We start from the raw sequence: 27,043 nt of genomic DNA, 5'->3' as shown, positions 1-27,043 counted from the left end.
GAGGGGGAGGCTGGCTCAGCCAGATCAGACCATGAAGGATTTAAGTGCACACTAAGAGTGCATCTTTAGATTAATAGCTTTCAAACAGGGGAAGGGCCACAGAGCCATCTGGGACCCCACAGAGTGGGGCCTTCCCAGAAAAGTGATGAGGACCCTGTGTCCTGGGGATGCCCACAGAAGAGGTGGGAGAAGCTTCTCAACAGAGAGGACAGTGAAGGTCTGGGAGAGCATGTGGAATTAGGGCCCTGAAAATAGTAACAGCTGGGAATGGCTGAGAAATAGGGTGCAAATTGGGCAGTTACTGGTGATGAGGTGAAAGAGGAATAAAGGGGTCGTACACCGAGTGCCTGACGACAATGAAGGGAGTGATGGGCCAGAAGAGGAAGATAAAGAAATCAGTCAAGACTGGGAAAGAACCGTGTGGGTCTGAGGCCAATGGTGAGCTGCAGAGCATTAAGGAAAGGTGATGGAACCAAGAAGGTCCTTAGAAAAGACCCCTGAAGGAGAAACAGTAATTCTTTGAAGGAAAAAGAAATCAAAGGTTCTCTATTTCTCAGAGAAATAGACTAATTTCTCTGATAAGAAATTAGTCTACTAAGCACTAATCCCTCGGGGACAGAGGTAATGTAGAAACACAGACTCCATCCTGCTGCTGTCTCTCTGATGAGCGATCAGCATGCAGCTCTTCTGATAAAAGCCGAACAGCAAGCGGACTCAGGAGTTTAGGCTGAGGGATAAATACACACGCACACACGTGCATGAAGAGCCACTCCAGTTGTATTCTACTTGGTGAGAGTAACTGCCACCCATGCATCTCCTGACCAGGCAGTGAGCCAAAACAGGGAAAAGGCCACCTCACCCTGAGTGTGGAGAGACTCTGATTCTCCTGGGAGGCTGCTTTTGCAGTCCACCTCCCAACGCCCCCAAGCCTGCAGACCCGGGTTGACACTGTGGCAAATAAGGCCCCGAGGTCTTTTTGGATATGCCGATACCAAAGCACGTATCACTAGATTTGCCATTTGTAATTGCAGGAGTGCTGATTTACTTATCCAAGTAACTTCCCCTTGGTACTTTCAAGCCCATGTCCTAGACTAGTGACATTAGTTCATTTAACAACCATCTTCAGATTTTCAGGGCACCTGGGTGGCTCAGTTAAGCGTCCCACTCTTGATTTTCACTCAGGTCATGATCTCTGAGGGTCATGAGATCGAGCCCCACATCAGGCTCCGTGCTGACATGGAGCCTGCTTAAGATTCTCTCTCTCCCTTCCCCCCTGCCCCCAACCCTAAAAATAAAAAATAATAACCATTTTCCATAAGGAGCCCCAGGAGCCTCATCAAAACTCATAAAATAAACACAAAAACAAATGCCCAAACCCACAAGTGTTGGCAGCAGGGAGAACATCTCCACAAAAGGAGAAGTGGCTAGTCATCCAGGGTGTCATAACATAAAGAGAAAGCACTGAGCTAACGAGGCTCCTTCAATATGCCAGTCTCAGAGCTGAAGGCATGCATGCCCGGGACCCCAGCACAGGCCACCCAGGGGTCCTCTCCTGCCTTCCAGACTCTGCAGAACCCAGGCCTGTGAAAGAAAGGCCTAGAAAGGAAAGTGTGCCCTTTCTCTCCTGTCCAGGATCTACCTCAGTCCCCACGGCCTACCCTGGGACCACCAACATCAACAAAGTTCACATAGATGTCGGTCTTGTCTGTCCTCTTGTCACCATACTGGGACCTATTTCTCACAATGCCAGAAAGCAGCAACGACAACTGTGACATCATGGTCACATTTTTGAAGATGCTCACAATACACTGAAGGAGAGAACAAGGGTACATAGGGGCCGTGACGGGGGTAGGGGGTGTCTATAACAATGCGAGTAGCTGCTTCTCAGTAAACAAGGGTCAAGGGAATTCAATCTAACATAATGGCTGTTGTTCCCAATACAAATCACATGTCACTCTACTGATGCAAAAAGTGTTCTCCTCGGGTCTGCATGAGAGGAGATGTGGGCCCAGTCCCAAAACAGAACATTTGCACAGCAGTACTGACCTTATAAAGAAAATCAGGAAGAGAATTCATTTCACTGAAATATAATTTACAAGAAATATACCTGGGTACATACTCATAAGTTAAAAAAAAAAAAATCATTACTTACCTATGTCACTTTCCCTTGAGACACCACTTTTCTCCAAATTCTGTATTTTGGATAAAAGAGAAAAAGATAAATCTCCCCACATCACAAGGCTAGCAAAACACCAAAAAAATAAGCACAGTACACAGTAACATTTGGGGGAAGACGGTGAAGAGGAGAGCTAAGGCTTAACTGGTTCATAATGTTTTTGGGAGAGTTCATTTAAAAACCCCATGAATCCCATAGCACGGCCCACAAAACGGAGGCAGGCTCAATGCTGCCAGCGTGTGGCTCATGACGATGAGCCCCACTAACTACGGGATTTATCACCTCGTGGGCTCGGACACACCAGCATCCAGAACATCACCACCACATTCTCTTCCACCCGAGGAGCAGCACGGGGGGCCTCAGCAGGGCTCAAGGAGGCAATCAGCCTGCAGTTCGTGAGCACGGAAGGGGCCTTTCAGAGCTTTAGAGCTCTGGATACAGAAATCCGGACGTGCGCACAGAAACACCTGGTCCTAATCCTGATCCTGATCCTGGGTGGATCGGGGAAGGGGCTCGTAAACAATTTCTCTGACAAAGTGCAAAGTGTCAGCAGCTACCTCTGTCATGTTCACAGTCTTCTCTGGCAGACAAGGAATTTTCTCTGTAATTGCCCTTTTCTGCTCTCAACTGCCATTCACTATAATTATAACAATTGGATAGTGGCAAATATCCTTCAATTTTCTTCACAGACTGCAAGGAGAAATGCACTTGTGAGCCTTTACCAACAAAACTAGGAACAGCTTAAAAGCCAAGATATAGCCACAAACAGACGTAGCCTCGTAATGCCAAAAGGACCGTGACTAGAGAGGGAGGGCGGAGAGGGAAACACAGGACAGTGTCTATCTTTGGCAGCATTTCCTGCAATTATCTTTGTCTCAAGAATAGAAATACCACTGAGTGGAGGAGAACCCCATGGTTGGGTACCAATTTGTTAAGCCTCGGGACCAAGTGACAGTTGACTTAGTCCTGATAAAACATGGACTTTTCGGAAAAGCCCACTAAAAAATACTGGAATGCTTGAGCTGCTTCTCTAACTGTGCTGAATCAAAGCCGGGTCATCATTGTAAGTTAGCACATTCGGAATCACTACATCTCCCATGCTCTAAATGCCACCTCCGGTCAGGAGCACAGCCTGCCCTCGGGGAAGCAGCGCTGGCCTCAGAACCAGAAATGCCGATCAGCATTCACCCCTAACCTGCTGCCCATCCCCTGATCAAGCTGCCCGCTCCTTTCAAGGCCACAGCTTTGGCCAGTAGATGAGGATGGTGGAAAATTTGCAAGTTTAGATTTACAAATAGCATTGGCGTGGGTAAAGAAAATACTGTGTTATACACACAGTGGAATACTATTCAGCTTTAAAAAGGAAGGACATTCTGGCACATGCTACACCAAGGTACCTTGAGGACATGATGCTAAATGAAATCAGCCAGACACAAAAGACAAATACTGTATAATTCCACTGACAGTGTTGTCTGATTTATAGAAATGGAAAGTAGAAGGGTGGTTGCCAGGGGCCAGGGACGGGGAACAGAGAGCTGTTTAATGGGGACATTTTTAGTTTTGTGAGATGGAAAGAGTCCTGGAGATTGTCTGCTTGAGAGTAGGAATATCCTTACTACTGCTGATCTGTACACTTAGAGATGTTTACGATGGTAAATTTTATGTTATGTGTATTTTATCATAATTTTAAAAAAGAGAGAGAGATGACCCAACCCAACACTCTACTTTACAAATGAGAAAATGGAGGTTCAGAACAGGTAAAGGATTTGCCGGAAGTCCAACAGTCATTCTAGCCACAGAACCAGGATGAAAATCCAGGTCTTCTGAGTTCTTCCCCATGTTCCTTTTTTCCCACCTGTGGGATAATGCATGCCCTGTCTTCCAGAGGCATATTCTCCGGAAAACATGTACCAGAAGAAAGCACGCTTGAGAGTGAGCTCCAAGTGACACCCACAACAAAAATCACCTGTAGCCATAAGCTGAAATATTTAAAACAACACAAAACAAAACAAAAAACAAAAAACAAAACAAAAAAAAAAACCCTGAACTCAGTGTTTCCTGACTAACTTCAGCTGGAAACCAACTGGACATCCTACCACATCTCTTTGTGAAACCAAAGAAAATCAACCAAAATTACACATCTTTCCATTTGTTATTAAGCTTTGCAGCTCCAACTGGCTGAAAACAATAGCTCGGAAATGATTAACCATTTCGAATGGCTCAATTTGTAAACTGTAAAAATAAAACATCCAAGAACAACCGTATTAAGTGAACTGAATGGAACCAAAACGGTCTTGAGCAATTTCCCCTTTGAGAAAGAAAATTAGACTAAATGAACGAATTGACAGGACATTTAAAATTCTGTCTCCAGCTTTCCTCATGAAAAGGCTTAGCTCTTCCTAAGAAGAAACACGTGGTTTGTTTTATTATCTCTGCTGCCACATGTTTCTTACACTGACTATCAGTTTCAGTCAAAATGTGCTCACTGTTAAAGTTTTGTAAGTCAACTGAATTGCTATTCAGATAGGAAAGCAGTTTCTTACTAATGTATCTACCCCACAGGCAGCTCCTACCCTGGCTGGGAAGAGACAAATCCAAGTCACCCTTTGGTGTAGGTTTTATTTGTGAAGACACGATAGATATGAACATTTGCAATCCACATGTGTACGGCCTCATTTACAAAGCCTTCATGAAAAGATAAAACATCCTCCAAAGAATCTGATAGGAAATCTTTTAAGAAGAGAAGTAAAATGGCATCTTGTACCCAGTTGCAAACAACTGCCATCCCCTAGATGTTGAATGAAGTGAATTGGTCAGAATGTGTTCATCAGTGGACTCAGCTAAAAGCTGGTCCTTTGTTTTAATTTTGCCCCTACCAGTCACTAGTTCAGGCCTCAGTTTCTCATCTGTAAACAGGAAGAATAATTACAAGACCTACATTACGGGGTCATTGTGGGAACTTCATTAGGTAATACAACGTTGAACATATCATCTGCCCAAAGAAAATGCTCAATAGTTGTTAACTACTGGTCTTTATCATCATGAACATCTACTTCAAATGAAATCAACTAACACCATAAAAGAAATTTAACTGACAAAAGTGGTAAGGTCGATGGTTCCTGTTTTTATTTTGACTTAAGGTTCCATCTGAAAGGCTGTATAAGGTATTTCTAGCTGTCATATCAGGTACACATTTAAATAGGGTCTGGACAGCAAAGGAAACAATCAACAAAATAGAAAGGCAACCCATGGAATGGGAGAATATACTTGCAAATGACACTACAGAAAAAGGGCTGATGCCCAAGATCTATAAAGAACTTCTCAAACTCAACACCCAAAAAACAAAGAATCAAGTCAAAAAATGGGCAGAGGACATGAACAGATACTTCTCCAAAGAAGACATACAAATGGTTAACAGACACATGAAAAAATGTTCATCATCATTAGCCATCAGGGAAACTCAAATCAAAACCACATTGAGATACCACCTTACACCAGTTAGAATGGCCAAAATTAACAAGACAAGAGACAACATGTGTTGGAGAGGATGTGGAGAAAGGGGAACACTCTTACACTGTTGGTGGGAATGCAAGTTGGTGCAGCTACTTTGGAAAACAGCATGGAGGTTCCTTAAAAAATTAAAAATAGAGCTACCCTATGACCCTGCAACTGCACTATGGGGTACTTACCCCAAAGAAACAGATATAGTGAAAAGAAGGACCATATGCACACCAATGTTCATAGCAGTAATGTCCACAATAGCCAAACTGTAGAAAGAGCCAAGATGCCCTTCAACAGACGAATGGATAAAGATGTGGTCCAGGGCGCCTGGGTGGTTCAGTGGAATAAAGCCTCTGTCTTCGGGATGCCTGGGTGGCTCAGTTGGTTGGACAACTGACTTCAGCTCAGGTCATGATCCCGGAGTCCCGGGATCGAGTCCCGCATCGGGTTCCCAGCTCCACGGGGAGTCTGCTTCTCTCTCTGACCTTCTCCTCGCTCATGCTCTCTCTCACTGTCTCTCAAATAAATAAATAAATAAAATCTTTTTTTAAAAAAAGCCTCTGTCTTCGGCTCAGGTCATGATCCCAGGGTCCTGGGATCGAGCCCACAGTCGGGCTCTCTGCTCAGCAGGGAGCCTGCTTCCCTTCCTCTCTCTCTGCCTGCCTCTCAGCCTACTTGTGATTTCTGTCAAATAAATAAAATCTTATAAAAAAAAAAAAGATGTGGTCTGTATATACAATGGAATATTACTGAGCCAGTGGAAAAGATAAATACCCGACTTTGGCATCAACATCTATGGGACTGGAGGAGATTATGCTGAGTGAAATAAGTCAAGCAGATAAAGTCAATTATCACATGGTTTCACTTATTTGTGGAACATAAGGAATAGCATGGAAGACATTAGAAGAAGGAAAGGAAAAATGAAGGGGGGAAACCAGAAGGGGAGACTATTTGTGAGAGACAATGGACCCTGAGAAACACGGTTTTAGAGGGGAGGGGGTTGGGGGAAATGGTTGAGTCCAATGATGGGTATTAAGGAGGGCACGTATTACAAGAGCACTGGGTGTTATATGCAAACAATGAACCATGGAATACTACACCAAAAACTAATGATGTACCGTACGGTGACTAACATAATAAATATATAAATAGGGTCCGGCACTCTTTTAAGTGGTGGACACACACACACACACAATCTTCAAAACAGTTTTTTGATATAGGTCCTATTACCCCATCTCCTACATGAGGAAGCTGAAGCAGAAAGGGTAAGTCCCACAGCCTATCAGTGCTGGAGGAGGGACATGAACCAGTGTCCAACTCTACCCCTACATCACACAGGATACAATATCATAAGTTACCACAGGGTGTAAATCTGGGCAAGACTACAGGTTGAGGCAGGTATGTGGCCGCGGCTGAGGGGGGTACCAGGGCTGAGAGGATGCTGTGGCCTGGAGCACGAGACTGGTTGGGCAGGCTCCCCTGAAAGCTACGCTAGGTCAGAAATCTGGTTCTAGTCCAGGAACCTAGAAGAGGAGCCTGGGCCCAGAGGTCAGGCCCCAGGAGATACAACAGGGCCCAGGCAGCACCCAGAATTGAGACGTGAAGCCACCAAATGCCCTGATGTGTGGGGCGGGCCCCCAGCCCTAAGCAGCGTTGCCTGCATTCCAGAAAGCGTGCTGCATGGACCCCCCAGCACCCCTGAATAAAGCAAGCAGTGAGCTGAAGGGGAGGGAAGGCAGCTGCTTCTGAGCAAGCTGGTGGGGCAGGTCCTGATCAGTTCTGCCAAGGGTGATCAACTAATGATAATCCCAAGTTAACGTGGTTGTTGGTAAAAGCCTTAACTCCCGCGTCCAGGTTCATCTACAGACTTTGGGTGACCTTGCAAATGAATTCTTCTCCAGCTCCCAGTCCTGGGTATGGTCCACAGTAGACATTTTATTACTGCCTCTCCTCAAGGGATTAATGGCTTTTTTGGCTCCATGGCCTAAGCACAGATGGGGTTAATGACATTTTTCAAGAACTTCAATACCTTTGCGTGAAAAATGACATGAAGATGTAAGACTCACCTTGTTTCTATTTATATTTACATATATACTTCAGAAAACAGATACATATATATTACCCTATTCAAGAATGTGAGTTAGAACCTATGCTTGAAAGTACAGGCTTTAATTTTCAATTCATTATACAAAATTTTAATTCCCCATTACTATCCCTTAGGTAGCACTTCAAATTCATTACAAATGAGCTTTATTATTGTCAAACACACATACACATACACACACATATTACAATGCACACAGCTATATAAAATTACAGTATGAAAAATTCAAGGATTCAGGAAATTGAGATTCTGACTTCACCTTTTTTTTTTTTAAGATGTTATTTGAGAGAGAGAGAGCACAGAATGAGAGAGAGCATAGGAGCAGGGGGAATGGGCAGAGGGAGAGGGAGAAGCAGATTCCCTGCCGAGCAGGGAGGCCCCCAACCCCATACCTGGCTCCTTTCCAGGACTCCCAGATCATGACCCGAGCCAAAGGCAGTTGCTTAACCAAGTGAGCCACCCAGGTGCCTTTTAATTGCCAGTAACCTCAGTCAAATCACATAACTTCTTAGAGGCTAAGTTTTCTCTGCTGTATAGGCATGCCTCGTTTTATTGTGCTTTGCTTTATCATGCTTTGCAGATACCGTGTTTTTTACTAATCGAAGGTCTGTGACAACCCTGCATTCAGCAAGTCTATTATCAGTGCCGTTTTCTCCAATAGCATTTGCTCACTTTGTGTCTCTGTGTCACATTTTGGTGATTCTCACAATATTTCAAATTTTTTCATTATGATTACATTTGTTATGATGATCTGTAATCAGTAATCTTTGATGTCACTATTGTAATTGCTCTGGGGTGCCACGAGCTGCACCCATAAAAGATGGTAAACTTCAATGACACAGGTGTCTGTGTTCTGACTGTTCCACTAACTGGCTGTTTCCCCCATCTCTCTCCTTCTTCTCTGGGCTCCCTCTTCCAAGACACAACAATACTGAAATTAGGCCAATTAGTAACCCTACAGTGGCCTCTATGTGTTCAAGTAAAAGGAAGAGTTGCGCATCTCTCACTTTAAATCAAAAACTAAAAACGGTTAAGCTTAGTGAGGAAGGCACATTGAAAGCTTAGATAGGCCAAAAATTAGGTCTCTTGCACCAAATATTAGCCAAGTTGTGAATGTGAAGAAGAAGTTTTTAGAGGAAATTAAAAGTGCTGCTTCAGTGAACACACAAATAAGAAAGCGAAACAGCCTTTCTGCTGATAAAGTTCGAGTGGTCTGGGGAGATCAAACCAGTCCCAGTATTCCCTTAAGCCAAAGCCTGACCCAGAGCAAGGCCCTAAGTCTCTGTGATTCTGGGAGGGCTGAGAGAGGTGAGGAAGCTGCAGAGGAAAATCTGAAGCTGCAGAGGCTGGTCCATGAGGTTGAAGGAAAGAACCAGCTCCGTAACAGAAAGTACAACATGAAGCAGCAAGGGCTGGGGGAGAAGCTGCGGCCAGTTCTCCAGAAGGTCCAGCTACGATAGTGATGAAAGCGGCTACACACCACAGCAGGTTTCCAGTGCAGACAAGACAGCCTTCTACTGGAAGAAGATGCCGTCAAGGACTTTCAGAGCTAGAGAGGAGAAGTCAATGCTGGCTCCACAGCTTCAGAGGACAGGCTGACTCTCACGTTAGGGGGATAACACAGCTGGTGACTTAAAGCTGATACCAATGCTTACTGACCATTCCAAAAATCCTAGGGCCCTTAAGAATTATGCTAAACTGAGTGCCTGGGTGGCTCAGTCAGTTAAGAGTCAGCCTTCAGCTCAGGTCATAACCCCAAGGTCCTGGGATCAAGTCCTGCATCAGGCTCCCTGCTCAGTAGGGAGTCTGCTTCTTCCTCTGCTCCTCCCCAGCTCGTGCTCTCTCTCCCTCTCAAATAAAATATTTTAAAAAAAGAAAAAAGTACACTGAGCACTGAGTAATATATGGAATTGCTGAATTGCCACATTGTATACCTGAAACATTATAATACTATGTATTAACTATACTGGAATTAAAATTCTTGAAAACTCAAGATAAATAAAGAAAAAGAAACATGTTTCATGAGATGAATGATCTCATGGTGATTCTCTGATTGATCTAGGCAAAGAAAGTTGAAAACCTTCTGGAAAGGATTCACTATTCTACATGCCAGAAAGAACAGTCATGACTCATGGGAAGAGGTCAAAATATCCACATTCACAGGAGTTTGAAAGAAGTTGATTCCAACCCTCATGGATAACTTTGAGAGATTTAAGACTTCAGCAGTGGCAGTGACTAACTGCATTTGTGGTGGAAACAGCAAGAGGACTAGAACTAGAAATAGAACTAGGGGTAGGTTGATGGTGGTATGGGCAAAACAGATGAAGAGGGGAGAGAGGTATAGGCTTCCAGCTGTGGAATGAATAAGTCATGGGGATGAAAGGTCCCATACAGGGAGTACAGTCAATGGTGTTGTAATAGTGCTGTATGGTGACAGATGGGAGCGACATTTGTGGGGAGCATAGCAGAATTATAGTCTTGCCTAATCACAATGTTGTACGCTTAAAACTAATGTATCATTGTATGTCAACTCTACTTCAATTAAAAAAAAAAAAAAAAAGAAAGAAATGGAGCCTGAAGATGGGTCCTCCTCATGATCAAACTTGAACAGACAAGGAGCTGCTCCTCATAGATGAGTAAAGAAAGTAGTTTCTTGAGATGGAAACTATTCCTGGTGGAGATACTATAAAGATTGTTGAAATGACAACAATGGACTTAAAATATTACATCAACTTAGTAGATAAAGCAACAGCAGGGTTTGAGAGGACTGACTCCAGTTTTGAAAGAAATTCTACTCTGGGTAAAATGCTATCAAACAGTATCAGCCACTATAGAGAAAACATTCATGATAGGAAGAGTCAATCAATGGGGCAAACTTTATTGTTGTCTTATTTTAAGAAATTGCCACAGCCACCCCAGCATTCAGCAACCACCACCCTGATCAGTCAGTGAGGCAAGACCCTCTACCAGCAAAAAGACTACAACTTGCTAAAAGCACAAGTGATGGGCAGCATTTTTTTTTTAGCAGTAAAGTACTTTTAAATTTAGGTATATGTTTTAAACATAATGCTATTACACACTTAGCAGACAACAATACAGTGTAAACACAACTTTGGTTATGCACTAAAAACCAAAAAAAAATTCATTTGACTCTCTTTAATGCAGTATTCACCTTCTTATGGTTTTCACTTAATTGCAGCAGTCTGGAACCAAAACCACACTATCCCCAAGGTATGCTTGCTTGTACATGGGAATATCTGCTTTGCTTAGCAATAACAGGATCATTGAGAAGATCAAGTTAATTAAATGTCTGAAAATATTTTATTAACCATAACCATAAAGGATCTTAAAACCAAAGGAAATCATTATTATTGCTCCTGTATAGGAAACACACAGCACAGTTAGAACAGATAATACTCTGTTGACAAAAGAAACATCCTTTTTAGAAATGCTTTTATACTAATTGTGGGATTAAAAAAAATCAAGTCAACTGAGCCTTAACTAATATGATAAAGACAATTTATATTTTTAAAATATGGTTTCTCTTAAAAAAAAAAAAATACTGTTTCTCTTTCTCATCTGCTAAATTCATCTAGTGCAAAGCCTATATGGTAAACTTTAAGCAAAGTTCCTGAATGCAATTGATGATGAAAAAAAAAGCAGCAGCTCTGAGATTTGGATAAGTGTTGTCCTGTCTTCATTGGTCCCCCAGGTGTCGGTTCCTGGGTCCGACCATGCAAGGAGCCTGGCAGTCACCCTTGGGGACTCTCACACAGTGCCACCTTCAGGGAGAGGGATAGTCAGGCTCTTGTGACCCAAGGGACATAGCCTAAGACTCCTTTCTCAGGCTGGGAAAATGAAGCCCAAGTTCAGATGTGGTCAGACTAGACAAAACTACGGCCTCCAAGCAAGACTTCTAAAATGTCTAACTCCATTTCAAAATACTTTTTCTTAAAATGAAATTTGAAACCTACTTGGTCTGCTTAAACCATTATTAAAGGACTTTAAGCTTATGTGTAGCTTGCCACTAGGGATTAAAAATCTATGTAGAGGGGCGCCTGGGTGGCTCAGTGGGTTAAAGCCTCTGCCTTTGGCTCAGGTCATGATTCCGGGGTTCTGGGATGGAGCCCCGCATCGGGCTCGGCAGGGAGCCTGCTTCCCTTCCTCTCTCTCTCTCTGTGCTTCTTTGCCTACTTGTGATCTGTGTCTATCAAATAAATAAATAATTAATTAAAAAAAAATCTATGTTGACCAACATTTCATTAATCCATTTAAAAAAAAAAACTGATAACTGTTGAAAGACAAAATCATTACAGCTCCCATTAAAGAAAATACAAATGAATCTCAGACAGGAAGAATAGATTTGATCACGAGAATAGTACCTTAGATTGCTTGACCTCGTTCTTTATATCTTCAGAAACCAAAGCAAAAGCTGGAAAACAGAAAACATTTTTCCATTAAATTATCAATTAAGATTCATTCTCACATTCAACAGTTGTGCTTAAAATGAGAAAAATAGGGTTCTTTAATAAGGCATATTTTGCTCATTTTTAAAAGCAGCTGCACTGCTACAAGCCCGCCCGGCGGGCCACCTTCATCTCCGGACCTGAAATTATTCATCAGTGGGAAGCTAATGTGCTTAGCCTACCAAGTGAAAGAAATATTACATCAAAGAAATTAGAATCTGTATACCATTTGTGTCTCTGGATATAAACTACAAAAGAGATGCGTACAAAATACACTTTTCAGCAAGCTTGATTCTGGTGCCTTCTAAAGCGAAGGGGAATTTCTGAGAATCTAGAGGGAAGCGGCACAAATTCCTACTCACACAATCACTGCAGAGCCTGGCAGGCACCCGAGCTGAATCTGGGGCAAGCTTTCATTCTCAGGGGCTGCCAGGTTAGAAGTGTGGTGCGGACAATGGGTGACTGCACAGAGCCCACTCACGCAATGGGGCCAGGAGGGGGAAGGGAATTCAAATCACTCCCTATTTAGAAGGATTTCAGGTTTTGAGTTGGACCCCAGAAATGGATAAAGATATCCCTCCAGACACACCTAGTCTCTACATTTAAAATAATAATTATAACACTAACAAGAACATGACAGGAAGACTTTGAAAATACGAAGCAAAATAATAAACACCACAATCAGGAAGGTTAACCAGACAAAAAAATAATGTACTTTAACTTGATGGTGCATTTCTCCTGAGGAGCTAAGAGAAAAGCACCTCATAGAGTTTGCTTTCTCCAGTTAGAAAATGGGCAATAGCATAGAGCAGTCATGCATGAAAAGTGTTGGACAGCCGATTCGGCAGAGTAATAATGTAGTACAAGGGGTTTTGGTGGTAGGTCTCCCAGGAAAATGGAGGAGAACCTCCTGAGAAGCAGCAGACAGCTTCCTCCATTCGGACCCCTCCAACCTCACCCCCACCCCAGACCCAACCCCACCCCCAGACATCCACTGCCTCCAGTTCTCTCTCCATTAACATGTGCTCAAAGGAAATAATGGAAAACATTCACACGAAGATGCAAATGACTGACATCCTTTAATCATTTCCATTTCCAGGATGACATTTCAAAAGGCAGGGGGAAATCGAAAATGTAACCTAAATGAACCTCTACGTGTGGAATGTAGACAACAGCAGATGTTACAGGAGGCCTCCCTGAGACCACCTCCTAGAAATAATAATCCCCAACTCCACCCCTCCTTACCTTCTTCACTCTTTTTCTCCAGAGCACTCACCATCATAATACATATTTATATTTATTTATTGCTTGTCTTAAATATTAGTTTATTACAAGCTCCATGAAGGCAGGAATGTGTTTTTTTTTAAGATTTTATTTGTTTATTTGACAGAGACAGAGATCACAAGTAGGCAGAGAGACAGGCAGAGAGAGGGGAAAACAGGCTCCTTGCTGAACAGAGAGCCTCATGTGGGGCTCGATCCCAGGACCCTGAGATCATGACTTGAGCCGAAGGCAGAGGCTTTAACCCACTGAGCCACCCAGGCACAGAGGAATGTGGTTTTGACTGCCTGCACCATACCTAGAACACAGCCAGCACACAGAAGAAGGTCAATAAATACTCATAAATCAATCAATTATTCAATCAATAAAAGTCTTTACAATGGCACTGGGATCCCATCATTTACAGGCTGTCTACTCCTTCCACAAGGTACAATCCACCAAGCAAATTGAAGAAATTTAGTTTGTCCTCCCAACAACAATTTATTCACAGTAGGATCTGCTCTACTTTCTCATTTTACACACACACACACACACACACACAAGAAGACAACCACAAAGCCCAAATCATTCATTAAATTCTAAGAAGAGAGGAATGATTTAACCCCAAACAGCATTTTAAATTCTGCTTCTGGGTATTTGATTCTTTGGTTTTGTCATATTTGATTTACCTCCAAACTAGCAGGCACATTTTTTAAAACCCTCAAGAAGATACCAAAAATAGAATTACTAATGAGCATTAGTAGGGAAGTCACAACACGTTAATATCACTCAGCACCACAGAATTCCAAGAAACAGAACATCCAAACAACTTGCAAGATATGACAACTGTGGTCAATCTAAGACACGACTCTGAGTCCAAAATCCGTCTCTGCTGACTCCATCAATTCTTAATTCCAAACACAGACAGTTAAAGCTTTCTGGGCTAAAATTCCCTCTTTTGTCAAGATTAAAAAAAAAAAAAAAACCCTTCTCAGTTTAACACGTTCAGTGACTCATCATCTAATAACCAGGATTTAGTCTTCCCTCACTTTTTTTGCAGGCCAGATGGCTATGTAAAAGGAAGAGTATGTCAATACAAAAGCCCTTTAGAAGGCAGACTCAATACTAAAGAAAACAGGTCTTTATTTGGCATGGGTTCTGCAAGTTACTAACACATCACCTTTCATAAGTAAGCAGCTAATGTCATTTCATAATGTTTCATGTAGGAATCACATGGAGGGAAGACATTCCTAATAAATCAAGTTAATTCCACAAATCCTCCTTGTCATAATCAAGACAGCATACCTCTATTCAGGCAAAGCTTAACTGAAGCAAAAGTAAACTAGATTTTAGTTCCCTCCAAAACCACAAAGGCCTAGATTTAAAATACCCTTTAAAACACACACACACACACACACACACACACACACACACACAGAAAACTGTCATTTGTCCCTATCACACTCTGCTGTGAAATTAAGAACACCTTTCCCCCATGATAGAAATAAAGTGTATGATGTTTAAAGCCGTAACAAAGAGGTGCCTGGTTGGCTCAGTCAGTAGAGTGTGTGACTCTTGATCTTGGAGTCATGAGTTCAAGTCCCATGTTAGGCATAAACCTTACTAAATAAATAAATAAAGCAATAAGATAAGAAATGCATCAGTTACTTTCAGGTATAAAAGCAAATCACATGGCAAGATAATCCTCATTAAACATAAAAAAATACTAGTTGGTTTTTCCTTTGTGTTTCTGTAATCTAAATAAAACAAATCACCAAGGAACCAAATGCATTTTGAAGGCACAGATTATGCTATACCACTAATAAACCCAATCTTAAAATAATGAATCCTTAACAAAATTCCTACCCACAAGATCCTGGCTTTCACAGTTGGTGCAAATGAAGGAGAAACGGTAAAATTAAAGGAGAAAGTAAGAAAAATTAGCAAGTGAGGTAAGAAATTACCTGTCACACAGTGGGACTTTATGACTGCATGGCCCAGGGTGGGGGGAAGAAGGAAGGAGGAAAGGGTCCCCCAACTCTGCCAAAGGGAGTGGCCACCTGGGGATGGATATTTATTGTTTGGCTTCATATTAATTTCCAAATTCAGTGGGGAAAAAATATTCTTGGAAGCTTGGCCTTAATGTGCAGTTGGAGAACTATTCCAAGGTAAATCATGCTCTTATATGCCAAACTGCTGTTTAAAAGTAATTTTCCCTTTTCTATTTTCAACATGAATTCCTGTGAATTGCTACAGGGAACTATATTTAAAGTGCAAATCAGGACGGGCAATAGAAATAAGACCTTTCCGAGATAACTTTAAATAATTCAAGCCAACTAATGTGTTAGCACACCTATTCTAAGAGATAAGTCAAGATTTTACAACTAACCTGGGACTAAGATTTATAGGCCAGCCTAAGCCCTAGAGTGCCAGAAAACTGGAGAGGAATTAATTGCAACGCATTTAAGAAACCATAATCAACCATCTTTTCTTGTTCCTGGGAGTGAGCAAGGGACCCCGGGGGCCCCCACAGGAAAGATGATTGTCCCTCCCAGTTCCTCGTGCTGTTTTGCTCCTCTTTCCTGGTTTGTCCTCCCAGACTCTCCCAGGAACATCTATCATAGAAACCAGATTAAACACACACACACAAAAACAGAAACCACTGAGACACTCAATAACTCCACTCAGAGGGGTGCTGCCACGATTAACTGAGATAAGACACAGCATTTAGCGTGGATCTCAGTGTGTTCATAGCTCAACTGATGCTGCTATAAGCCACTGGTGGGGCAATGGTTTGCTGTGGGTCTAGGCGGTGTCTAGGTGGTCGTGGGCCCTACCCTGGAGCTTGGAGGGAGGCAAGGAATGGAACCGTGTGTCCCTAGCTCTGGATTCAGGACAAAGCTTGCAGCTGGGCCCCCGGCACCTCTCAGGGTCTCACACAGGCTCTGCCCCACTTTCTCTTCTGACACACAGTGGGAGGGAGCCTGTGGGGCTTCCCTTTCTTTCCTGTGACCTACTTACGAGAAACGTTTCACCCAGCACAGCTCCTCCCCAAGTGGCTCCAGCTCCCTGGAGCTTTCCAGGTTGAATTCCAAGTTCCCCAGAGGAGGCCTTCAACTCCAGATGTGCAGCCCACAGCTGACTTACTTAGTTCCAATTACCTGCTTTGAAGATCATCCACGCAGGCAGAGCGACCAGAAATGCATGCACCCCGACGCAGCGACAGAGGGCAGAGCCTGCCTTTCCTTCCGCCTCCTCAGATCTACTGTCCCTGGGGCTGTGCACACACGGGGTAGCTGCTCCAGCCACCCACCCTGAGGCATCCCCGTCCAAACTGGGGATGGAGGGTCCCTGGCACTCCACATGGGCAGAGGATAGAACCAGCCCTGGCATGTGGCCAAAGATCAAATGGTTTCTCAGGTGTTTGTTTCTAGAACAGGGCCTGACACACGCTATGTGCTTTAGGCCTTAGCAGTTACTGTCATTAATATTAGTTTACATTTTGATTTGTGCAGGAGAACACCAGAGTGGCTGTGTGCACCAGCGTCACCCGTTCTGCTAGGCGCTGGGGAACATGAGTAAGCAGCTGCCCAAGGAGCTGATGTGAGACACAAGTCCCTCAGTCAACAACCAAGTGCACAAGCGCCCGCTCCGCTGGCTGTCACTCTAATGGGAGTCCCTGAGGGAGCACCTGGGGTGTTGACAGAGGCCGTCTCACCCAAGGCAGGGCAGCAGAGGGAAGGGAGGCTTCCAGAGAGCAAAGCACTGCTTGGGCCAAACTCAACACGGTGCTTGAGCAAGCAAATTCCAAGCAGCAGAGACTTCAAGTTATAAGAGCAAGGATGCCTGGAAACAGGTTTCTGCATCAAAGTTTGAATAGTTTAGTGTACCCAGAGCACGGACACCCGAGGGGAGGAACTAGAGCTGCATGCCTGTGGGGAGGGAAGAGAATGTGACGTGGATGCCCATATGCCCATATGCCACCTGTGGGGACAGAATGTCTGGGACATGGACACCTGTCGGGGAGGAGAGAGACTGAGGCTAGAGATGGGACTGGAGACAGCAGGGCCATGTCATGAAAGGGCTCAGTGTTAGAGGGTCTGCTTTTATTGTAAGGGCCATGAAAAGCTTCTATCAATGCGAGTACCATGTTAAAATGTGTGACAGGTTTCCAGAGTAGTGTTGGGTGGGGCTGTGGGGGGACAAAACAAAAGGCACAAACATGACAGCTAGGAAGCTAATGGAGCCAGGTAATGGGAGAGACGGGACAGAATTCGGATGAGGCAGTGCCTGGGCGTGGTGAGTGGTGAGCAAACGCGGGGTGTTGGAGATATTTAAGCAGCAGAATCTACCGTCCAGGAGTCCGATGCTACCAGGAGACGGGGCAGGGAAGGGAGAGTCCATAGGGGTTGGTGAGAGGAAAGGAGCGTAGGTGAGTCCGGGTTGCAGAGGAAGCAGCTGAGCACACTGAGGTGCCATTCACAAGCCCGAGAATAAAGCCGGGGGAGCAAATGCATGGAAAAACTCAGTCTGCTTCCCAACACCCTGAGGTGCTGAGGCCATTCCAGGGGATATATCCAGCAGCAGGGAAGGGCACTCCAGGCAGAGAGAAGCTAGAGAGAAGGCAATTGTTTAAGGAGTTTATAAGGTGTTCTTCCCAGGCATTCTCTCTGTAAAGCTTCAAAGTGCGACGGAAAGAGGTGTGGCCCAGGAGAGGTGGCCTCCAGGGCCTGGCCCATGAGGAGGACCAGCACAGCACGCTGGTCGGATGCACAGAACCTAGACTCCCGCCTCGTGGCTTCAAATCCAGGCTCTGCCACTTAGTAGCTCAACAACACCGGGCCAGTGACTTTGGCTCTCAGAGCCTCTGCCTCCATCCCTGTAAAGGGGGGAAACTAAACAAGAATGAGTTACGTTGGTGTATGTACAGGAGCAGGACAGTACCTGGCCTGTGAGAAGAATGATTGGAGCCTTTTGCTCAGGTGCCAAAGAGCAAACTCGGGAAGAGAGATGCTGCCCTGGGGAGGAAGCCAGCGCAATTCCGCAAGGAGACAGCCGGACAACATTAAGGTCAGGGAACCGCTGTGCCCCACTCTGTGGGTTCCACACCACTTACAAGGTGACCAGCCGGTTGAGAGAAGGAATGGAGATTGAGGAGGGGGGAGCTGCCTCCCCTCAAGTGTGGCAGTGAGCACACCGACATGACAGTCCTCTTTTGAGCCGCTCACTACATACCCCTGTTTGGTCTTACTCCATCTCAAACACTTTTTTGGTTTTATCAAAGAAGTCAATGGGCAAGGGAGTTTGGAATATAGATTTTTTTTTCCCTTGGCAACACAGCTGGCCAGGACCAATACAGTCTCTGTGCCAGAGGGTAAACCTACTTATAGAAAGGAAAGTAAATAGAAAGAAAATAAAAGGAAATAGGAAATAACTGTATATTTTAGAAAGACAAAGATCATTTGCTTCTTTGATTCCTATATCATTTAAACAAATAATAGGAAAGCCCATATGCCAAGGGAAACAGAGTTTCGGGGGAGATTCAAAACACCACCCTCACGAGCAGGTTTCCTAGGTTGAGTCATAGCTAAGGGTCAGAAGAAACCCCCGTCGCACAGCCCACTCCAGAACGAACTCACCACCAAAAAAATCAGCCCTTCGTATGATCCCTTTGCATTGTACGAGCAGCACTGAACAGTTAACTGTCAAGCTAACTTATACAGTCTCTGCTTAAATTGGGGGTATCTTATTTCTACAATATAAAAAGTGGTTTTAGAAGCCCCTCCCCACCCCAACAGCACCACTGAATCCACGGTAGCCACAGGCTGAGATGTTCTAATGCTGTTAGGAACTTGTCAACTGTCCAAACACCTTTGCTCAAACAACCCACTCTTCAGTTTCTGAGACTCATGGTCCTCCTCCTACAGCCCCTCCAGCAGCATTTGAAAACCTGCCTGTTTCCAAAGGATGCTGGAACCAGAGAAAGAGTGCTTTGTTTGAATTCTGGGGTTTCTGGTTCCTTTCCCGAGGTGATGAAATATCTGAGCAAGACATATCAAGCCTCAAGTCCACGCTTTGCTGTCTCAGAAACAGCTCCTTATTTCATTTTAAAAACAAAGCAGCCAGCAATCATCTTTACATTCTACAGATATGCAAGAAAATTGGCTGGCCAGAGTCCCAGTTTCTACCTGTGCCCAGGCAGGGTTCCTGCACCTGCTAGCACATACGACCCACCTGGGGCCTTCTAAAAATGCAAATCTAGAGGCCTCATCTCAGATTTTTTTTGTCAGAAAAATCTGGAGGTGGGAACCCATAATCTGCCTTTTAACAAGGGGCCCCATAACAAAGGAAACTTTTCAAGGCACTGAGGGGATTCTCCTGTGTGCTGAAGTCTGACACACTGGGGTACACAGCTAAACAGACTCTCAAGGGAAAGGAATGGCATGATTTTTCCAACAGGCCTTGGCCATTTACCTTCCTTTACTTCTTTCACCTCATAAACGAAAAACAAGCTCCAGTATATCCACCCTCAAGGATCTGGAAAAGATAAATTCAGCACGATGTGGAAAGAGCCTTCGGCTTCTTACAGCAAGCAATGATGTAAACTAAAGCATATCACCTTTTCAGACCATAAAATATTCTTTCAGTAGTGAAAATAAGTCATATCCCTAGGTGAAGATGGCATTGTTACAACTGAGATACATTCTAATCTTATTTGAGGATACCCTTTCTCATTTTTTGGTATAAGCCTACAACTTTACATCACACAGATAAAGATGATTTTCTGTCCCAGCTTCTACCAAATCCTGGGTACCCATACATTTTGAATGAAAGTTTAAATGGATTTATTTTGCCAATTAAGACTCTCTCCTCTTTTAAAAAAAAAAAAAAAAAAAAAAAATCTACTCAAATTGCCCCTCCAAATCTCTCTGCAGTCAATCTCTCCTCTGAGCTCCAGACCCACAAATCCAACTGCCTACATGACACCCACCTGAACATCTCACGTTCCCCAAACTCACTTTGTCCAAAGTGAACTCCTCATCTTCACCTCCCTCTAAAATTAAAGTAAATTTTAAAAAAATGTCTGGGTACTTAATGCCACAGAATGGTTAAAAGAAACTTTATATTATTTAACTACAATTTTAAAAAAAGTTAAAATCTGGTCCTTTTCCATTAGTGTCTGTATCAGTAAACAGCTCTGGTACCCACCCACAGCTCATGACAGAAACCTGACTCATCTTTGACCCCCTCCTTCCTCTCAGCCCACTGCTCCCATCAGCTGCCTTCATCATCTCTCATGTAGTTGATTCCGGCAGCCTCCTCGCTGGTCCCACAAGTCCTCACCAGTCACCTCTAATCTCTGTTCCATGGGACAACCACAGAGCGTTCCTTACAACAGGAGGTTAAACCATGTCACTCTCCCACTGCAGCCCCTCAGCTACTTCCCACTGCTCTGAGAACAAAGCCCAAAATCCTTACCTTCCTCTGTAAGACCTGCATTGCCCAACCCCCACTGAACTTCCCAGCCCCTCTGAATCTCTCCAGTCCGGTCCTTTCTCGGTTGTGTTCCTCCAGCACAAGCTCTTTCCCCTCCTGGGCATGTCCCCTTCTTCCACTTAACTGCTCTCAGCTTCCCCTTCAGGTCTGAGTTCTGATGTCTCCTCCTCCAAAAAGTCTTCCTTGACTCCCTACTCCAAGGTTTCTTAACCCGGCACCCAGCACCATCAACAATAGACCAGATCACAGATTCTTTGGAGGGCGAGATTGTTCTGCACATGGTAGGATATCCCTCAGAGCCCCAGCTCTGGATGCCAGTAGCACTCCCTGCCACAACCAAAAAGTCTCTAGCCATTGACAAATTCTCCATGAGGGGCAAGAACGCCCCCTATTGAGAACCACTACTCCAGACTCCAGGCTAAAGCCCTCCATTTCCCTGCCTGGCATTCTCCCAGCATCAGGAGTCCCCTGCCAGGGCACTGAGCACAGTGCGATTTGTTTTGTGTAGTGTTTAATGTCACCTTCCCCTTGGAGACTGCCTGCTCCACCAGGGGAAAGCCAGATTCGATCTGTCTTCTTCCTGCAATATCCCCAGTGTCTGATATATGTAGATACTCAATGGAATAAATGAAAAAAATTCCAAGTACAGTTCTTTCTTTTAATACTATTTTTGAACTGTTAACATTTTCTAGGAGTGCAAATCAGCGCCTACACTGAATTGGGTTCCTCTAGGGAGTGGCTTAGTGAATAGAGCTTTGAAACATGGAATTAAGGGAGACTCTCAATCAATAATAGATCTGATGAACCCCCAACACTCGCTAAACTTTCCTTTGTGTTGGGAAAGATGGAATTAACACTCCTATATACTATTCTTTACCAAGAATCTGGCAACGCCAAAGATGGATTGTCCATAATGCTACAGAGAGGCAAAACATAATAACATTTGCGAATCCCCCATAATCCCTTTGTGCCTAGAAACATCCTGATTTATGTTTCTAATGAAAAGCAAAAAACAAAACAAAACAAAAAAACTTGCCTCTTAGTGGTCCAAATGAAGTCAGTATTAGGACTTACTCAAGTACTAGGCCCACAATGCTTGCCTCCGAACAAGTTAACAAAAGGGTCAGGATAGTTCCTCCCTCCCGACCCCCACCACCCCACCATCCCACCTGATAAACAGCTTTTCCCCCTCTCCTTATCTGCCCCCCTGATAAACAGCTTGACTGTTGGCTATAGACAAACTCCTTTGAGTCAAATCCATAACCAAGAGAACCACGTCTACTTGGAAACCCCAGACTATCTGGACAAGAACTCATCCAGATGGGTAAACTCTCTATCAGTCATAGCTGCTTAAGAAGTAAAAGGAGGGTTTAAAAATCAAAAATTAAAACACATACACACACACACACACACACACACACACACACACACAATAACCTGCGATCAGGTCTGACTCTTGGTGTCCTAAAATGTCTAACTCACTGCAGTAAAAAGAATCTGAGCGAGAACCGGACCAGAATGAGAAAAAAAAAAAAAAAAAATCAACCCTAATTTTGGTGGATGCTAACAAATTCAATCCTGACACATACAGAGTAGAAACAGGGATAAGAAAGATAAAAGTTAGCATCTTATTATTTTACCATTGGTTCAAATGAGCTTCTTCACAGATGTATCAGTTAGGATTAGGTTGGCTGCTGCACGTAACAGAAAACTCAACAGAGGCTTAAACAAGACTGAGGTTTATTTTTAATCTCCTGCAATACAAGTCTGGAAAAAGGGACCCAGGGCTGGTGTGGTGCTCCACATCCTTCAGGCACCCAGGCAGGCACTGCTATCCTTTCTGCCCCACCATCCTTACTACTGGCTTCTGTCTTCAAGGTCACCTCATGGTCACAAGATGACCACCCTGGTTCCAACCATCAGATTTACAGACAATGGGAAGGAAGATGAAACAAAGACAAGCAAACAACCAAAGAACAACAAAAAGCATGCATCCCAACTGGGTCAGCTACCTTTAACAAACTTCACAAAGAAACCCACCCAAAAATCACTACAGGTAATTCAGTGGCTGCCCCTGCTTGCAAGGGCCACTGAGAAACTTCTTTTCCCTGGACACACCATTGCCACCACCACCACCATGAAATTCCTCCATCCTTCCCCTCGCTCCTTGTATTATTAGTCAGCTAGGGCCGCCTTAACAACAACGATAGACAAACGGAAATTTATTCCTCACAGCTCTGGAAACGAGAAGTCCAAGATTAAGGTGCCAACACGGCTGGTTTCTGCTAAGACCTCTCTCCTTAGCTTGCAGGTAGAAAAGTCTTCTCACTGTGTCCTCCAATGGCCTTTTCTGTTTGAGTGCATCCCTGGTGTCTCTTCCCCTTCAGAAAAGAATAAGGACACAGTCCCGTTGGACTAGGGCCCCACCCTTATGACCTCATTTACCCTGCATTATCTCCTTGGAGGTCCTATCTCCAAATATAGTCACCCAACATTTCTGATTATCTTTTTTTTTTTAAGATTTTATTTATTTATTTATTTGACAGAGAGAGACACAGTGAGAGAGGGAACATAAGCAAGGGGAGTGAGAGAAGGAGAAGCAGGCTTCCCACCAAGCAGGGGCCCAATGCGGGGCCTGATTCCACCGGGATCATGACCTGAGCAGAAGGCAGATGCTTAAGGACTGAGCCACCGAGGTGCCCTCATTCCTGATTATCTAAGAGGTTTTTTTAGTCAGAAAAGGAAGGAACTACGGGTAACTGAGTAGCAGATAGCAATCTCTGCCACAAGAGACTCAGTACATTAAAACTATAAGAAATGGCAAAGTTCTGGTATTTTATCTAGTCTATGTCTCCTGTTTTATATGAGAAAACTGAGCTCAGACCCACTAGGAGCTGACGTAGAGGTGTGAATAAATCTGATTCTAGAACTGGCACTGGACTCTAGAACTGAAGTTGCAGTGAATTTGGTCTGTATAATCATATGGGTTTAAAATAAATTTTCTATATTGACTTTTCTCTAACAACTCAAGAGAATATGCTATAGTTTGTGGGAAAACTAAACTATATATATATATACACCCAGGCCAAACTAACGAGGGTATATTTAGAGTATTTTTAAGCAATCAGGATTGTTCACATGCCTCAAAATTCCTAACATAATCTCCGTTTTAGCAAGATCCAAGAGCCCTGGTTTAGAGATCTATAGATTGGGTACCACATCTTTCTGCATCTGGGAGCTCCCCCAACACCACCAAAGCAGAGCTCAATAAACCAAGCTCATAATTTACTTCAGACCTCGAAGAATACAACTTCTTGTCTGTACCAACGCATGAAAGCCAGTTCACAAAGCCAAATGTCTCACAGGGACCTTTTAATAGGTTTTATGTCTTATTTATTGTGCTTATCTGACAACTTCACAATGTTAATAGACATCTCTAAAAATGTGTTGACATTTTGCTTCATTCTGACTGTCCTTTAATGTGTTATCAAGTTTGGACAGTACAGATATTCCCTTAAGTGCAGTAAAAAATAGACACACACAGCAATACAAATGTATTTCAGCCCCTACATTGAATATATTATGTACAAATATTATATCCCCAGTACACCATTATAAAGTGCAGTGCTATAAATAGAATGCCAATTTCAGCTACCACCCACCCTATTTGGTTAGGTGCAAAACTTCCAGGCAGCAAGCCAACTGATGTAGCCAAGAGTCACCTAGTCAATTTCCCACCCCTCCAAACTCCCCTTCTCCCTGGGCTGCCCCCCTCCCAGCAATGCATTATTTCTTCCACTAAAGCAGATCTCCTCCACGTTCAGTTGCTCCGCACCGTCAATTACAGTTCTCTGTGCCCAAGGTGTCCCAACATTTTTAATTACATTGTTGCTTACTTAATCATGCATGTGAACAATTAATTAACAATTAATCTCCCTCGGTTTTCCCACACTTACTGAGCACCTATAGAAAAGCGAAGGGTACGCAAATAAGGTCCTCATTCGGAGAGTTTAAATCCAAATAAAAACGAGCTATACAGGTTCCAGTGGGCTACCAAAAAGCAATGTGCAGTAACGCTATGTCTCTTCCCAAATTGCACTATTCTGCCATTTCTAAAAATCTGAAATTACTGCCTTTTAACAGACTGCAAACACAAAATCCGGGTTAGAGGACAATAACCCCGAGAACACTGAAAAGGGAGTCATTTTCCCCCAATCTTTCAAATTTGAACAAATCTCACCATATAGGTCAATCAGGACGATTTTTTTTTAACTTTGCCACATCATTTTACGATTAAGGGGAGAAAATGCTCCAGTGAGGAGAACGGAAGAAAAAAGGAAAGGGGCATTACGGCAGCAGCAAACCCGACAAGCACTGTTCCCAGAAGTGTTCTCTAATTTTCCCCCTTAAAGACCCAAGACTGGGGAATGCCCCCACCGCCTCTGCCACGCCACCACCGCACCCACTGAAGGCCCTGCCGGGCACCCCGACCCTCCCTTCCTAACCTAGGAATGATTAGAAGGGCTGGTGCCAAGTTGGCATGTCAGCCCTGGAGACCCGGGCACGGCCGGAAGACCCCCGCAGAGAGCCCCTGCAGGGCGCGCGGATCTGGGTCGGCGGGTGCCGTCCCTAGCCCCCGGTTGCCCCGCGCGGAGGTGCAGGGCGAGCGGGCCGCCCCGGCCCGGCGAGCGGGCCGCCGGGCCCGCCCGCCTCCAGTCGGCGGCGCCCGCGCGGGGCGTGTGGGGCTTGCGGGGCAGGCGGGACTCGGGCGGAAGGCAGGGGGGCGGGACCGCGACCGCCGCTTCCCCGCTCTCAAAGTTTCTTGCAGTTGCACATTTACTCAGCGCTTCCTGTGGGGGTGAGCGCCTCGCCCTCCCGGCTCGGCCGGCCGCCAGCTCCTGGCGGAAGGAGGCGGGCAGACGCGAGCGGGGCCGGGGCGGCGGTGGGACCCGGCGAGCCGAAAGGGGCCGGGCGCGCCGCGCCCCGGGGTCCGGGAGAGCCGGGTCCCCACCCGGACGCCGCGAGAGGGCGCTGCCGCCGGCGCGGCAGGGACGGGACGGCGGGACACGGGCGCCCGCGGGGCAGGGCTGGGCCGCCCGGCACCCTCTTCGGCGCGCGGACGCGGGACGCGGGCGGCAGCGCCCGAGAAGCCCACGCCTCTCCCGTTCGCGCCCGGGCCGCCCGCTACTTACCCAGTGAGCAGGTGAGGAGCGAGAGCAGTGCCGGGAGCGCGAGGCGGCGGCCGCGGCGAGCGGACGGCAGCATCCCGGCGGCGGGAGCTGGGCGCCCTACTGGGGCGCGGGGACGGGAGACGCGCGCGGAGCCGAGCTGCGCGGCTGCCGCTGTCGCCCGTGCCGCCGCGGCTGACCCTTCTCCGCCGGCTCCCCTCCTCCCTCCTCGCGCTCCGCCGCGCCGGCTCCGGCCGCGCCCTCTGGCGGCCGCCTTCGGGAGCGTCCTCGTGCCAGTTCCAGCGCCCGCCTGGCTCGCAGCGGTGCCTGGGGTCCCGCCGCCGGGCGAGGGTAGAGATGACTGCACCTTCACTAGGACAGCGACCCTCTTCCAGGCTTGTGGCCCCCCGCTCCCTGCGGTCATTATTCTCCACTCCTTTTTTTCCTTCTCCCTTACCTAGGCCCCATCTTCTACCTTCCTGTCCTCCCACCTTACTCCTTCACCTCCCTTTCTCGGCTCTCCTGAGTCGATCAGTGAGTCCCCTCCTTACTCCCAAAGAAAGGGACTAGGGGAAGTGGGGGCGGGGAAGGGAGGAGACGGGAAGCCGAGTCGCTTTTCCTCCCTCCTAATGTACCATCTGCTATTTAAAAAGAAATCAATAATTCAACTCTTAATATTGTTGGCACCCGTGTTCTACGTTGATGGAGGTGTTTTTAATCAGCTCAACTAATTTACTTAATATCCTCTTTTTTTTTAATGGGATTTGGCCAATAGCTTAAGCCTGGAATTTGGCTTTCAATAGAAGTTAGCGTAAATGTAATTTCGTATAAATGTAATTTTAAGTGTTCACCATAATGGAAGAGGGGGGTT

General features: G+C 45.2%; 1 protein-coding gene across 1 annotated transcript in view; it reads right to left on the bottom strand.

Annotated features, from left to right (window-relative positions):
• B3GLCT (beta 3-glucosyltransferase) overlaps positions 1–26,611 on the bottom strand; it is a 115,809-nt gene extending 89,198 nt beyond the window's left edge. Inside the window, exons 1-3 of the mRNA XM_032880007.1 lie at positions 26,197–26,611; positions 12,164–12,213; positions 2,153–2,192 (exon numbers count right to left, since the gene is read on the bottom strand). Of these exons, the coding sequence (XP_032735898.1) occupies positions 2,153–2,192; positions 12,164–12,213; positions 26,197–26,596 (490 nt within the window). The 5' untranslated portion in view covers positions 26,597–26,611. The remainder of the gene's footprint in view (positions 1–2,152; positions 2,193–12,163; positions 12,214–26,196) is intronic.
• Positions 26,612–27,043: the final 432 nt, after the last annotated feature.

Source organism: Lontra canadensis, unplaced genomic scaffold (genome assembly GCF_010015895.1).
Source record: "Lontra canadensis isolate GAN:19392208 unplaced genomic scaffold, GSC_riverotter_1.0 scaffold67, whole genome shotgun sequence".
Lineage (NCBI taxonomy): Eukaryota > Metazoa > Chordata > Mammalia > Carnivora > Mustelidae > Lontra > Lontra canadensis.
Note: the sequence above shows the minus strand (reverse complement) of the source record. Positions and strands in the feature narration are given on the sequence as shown.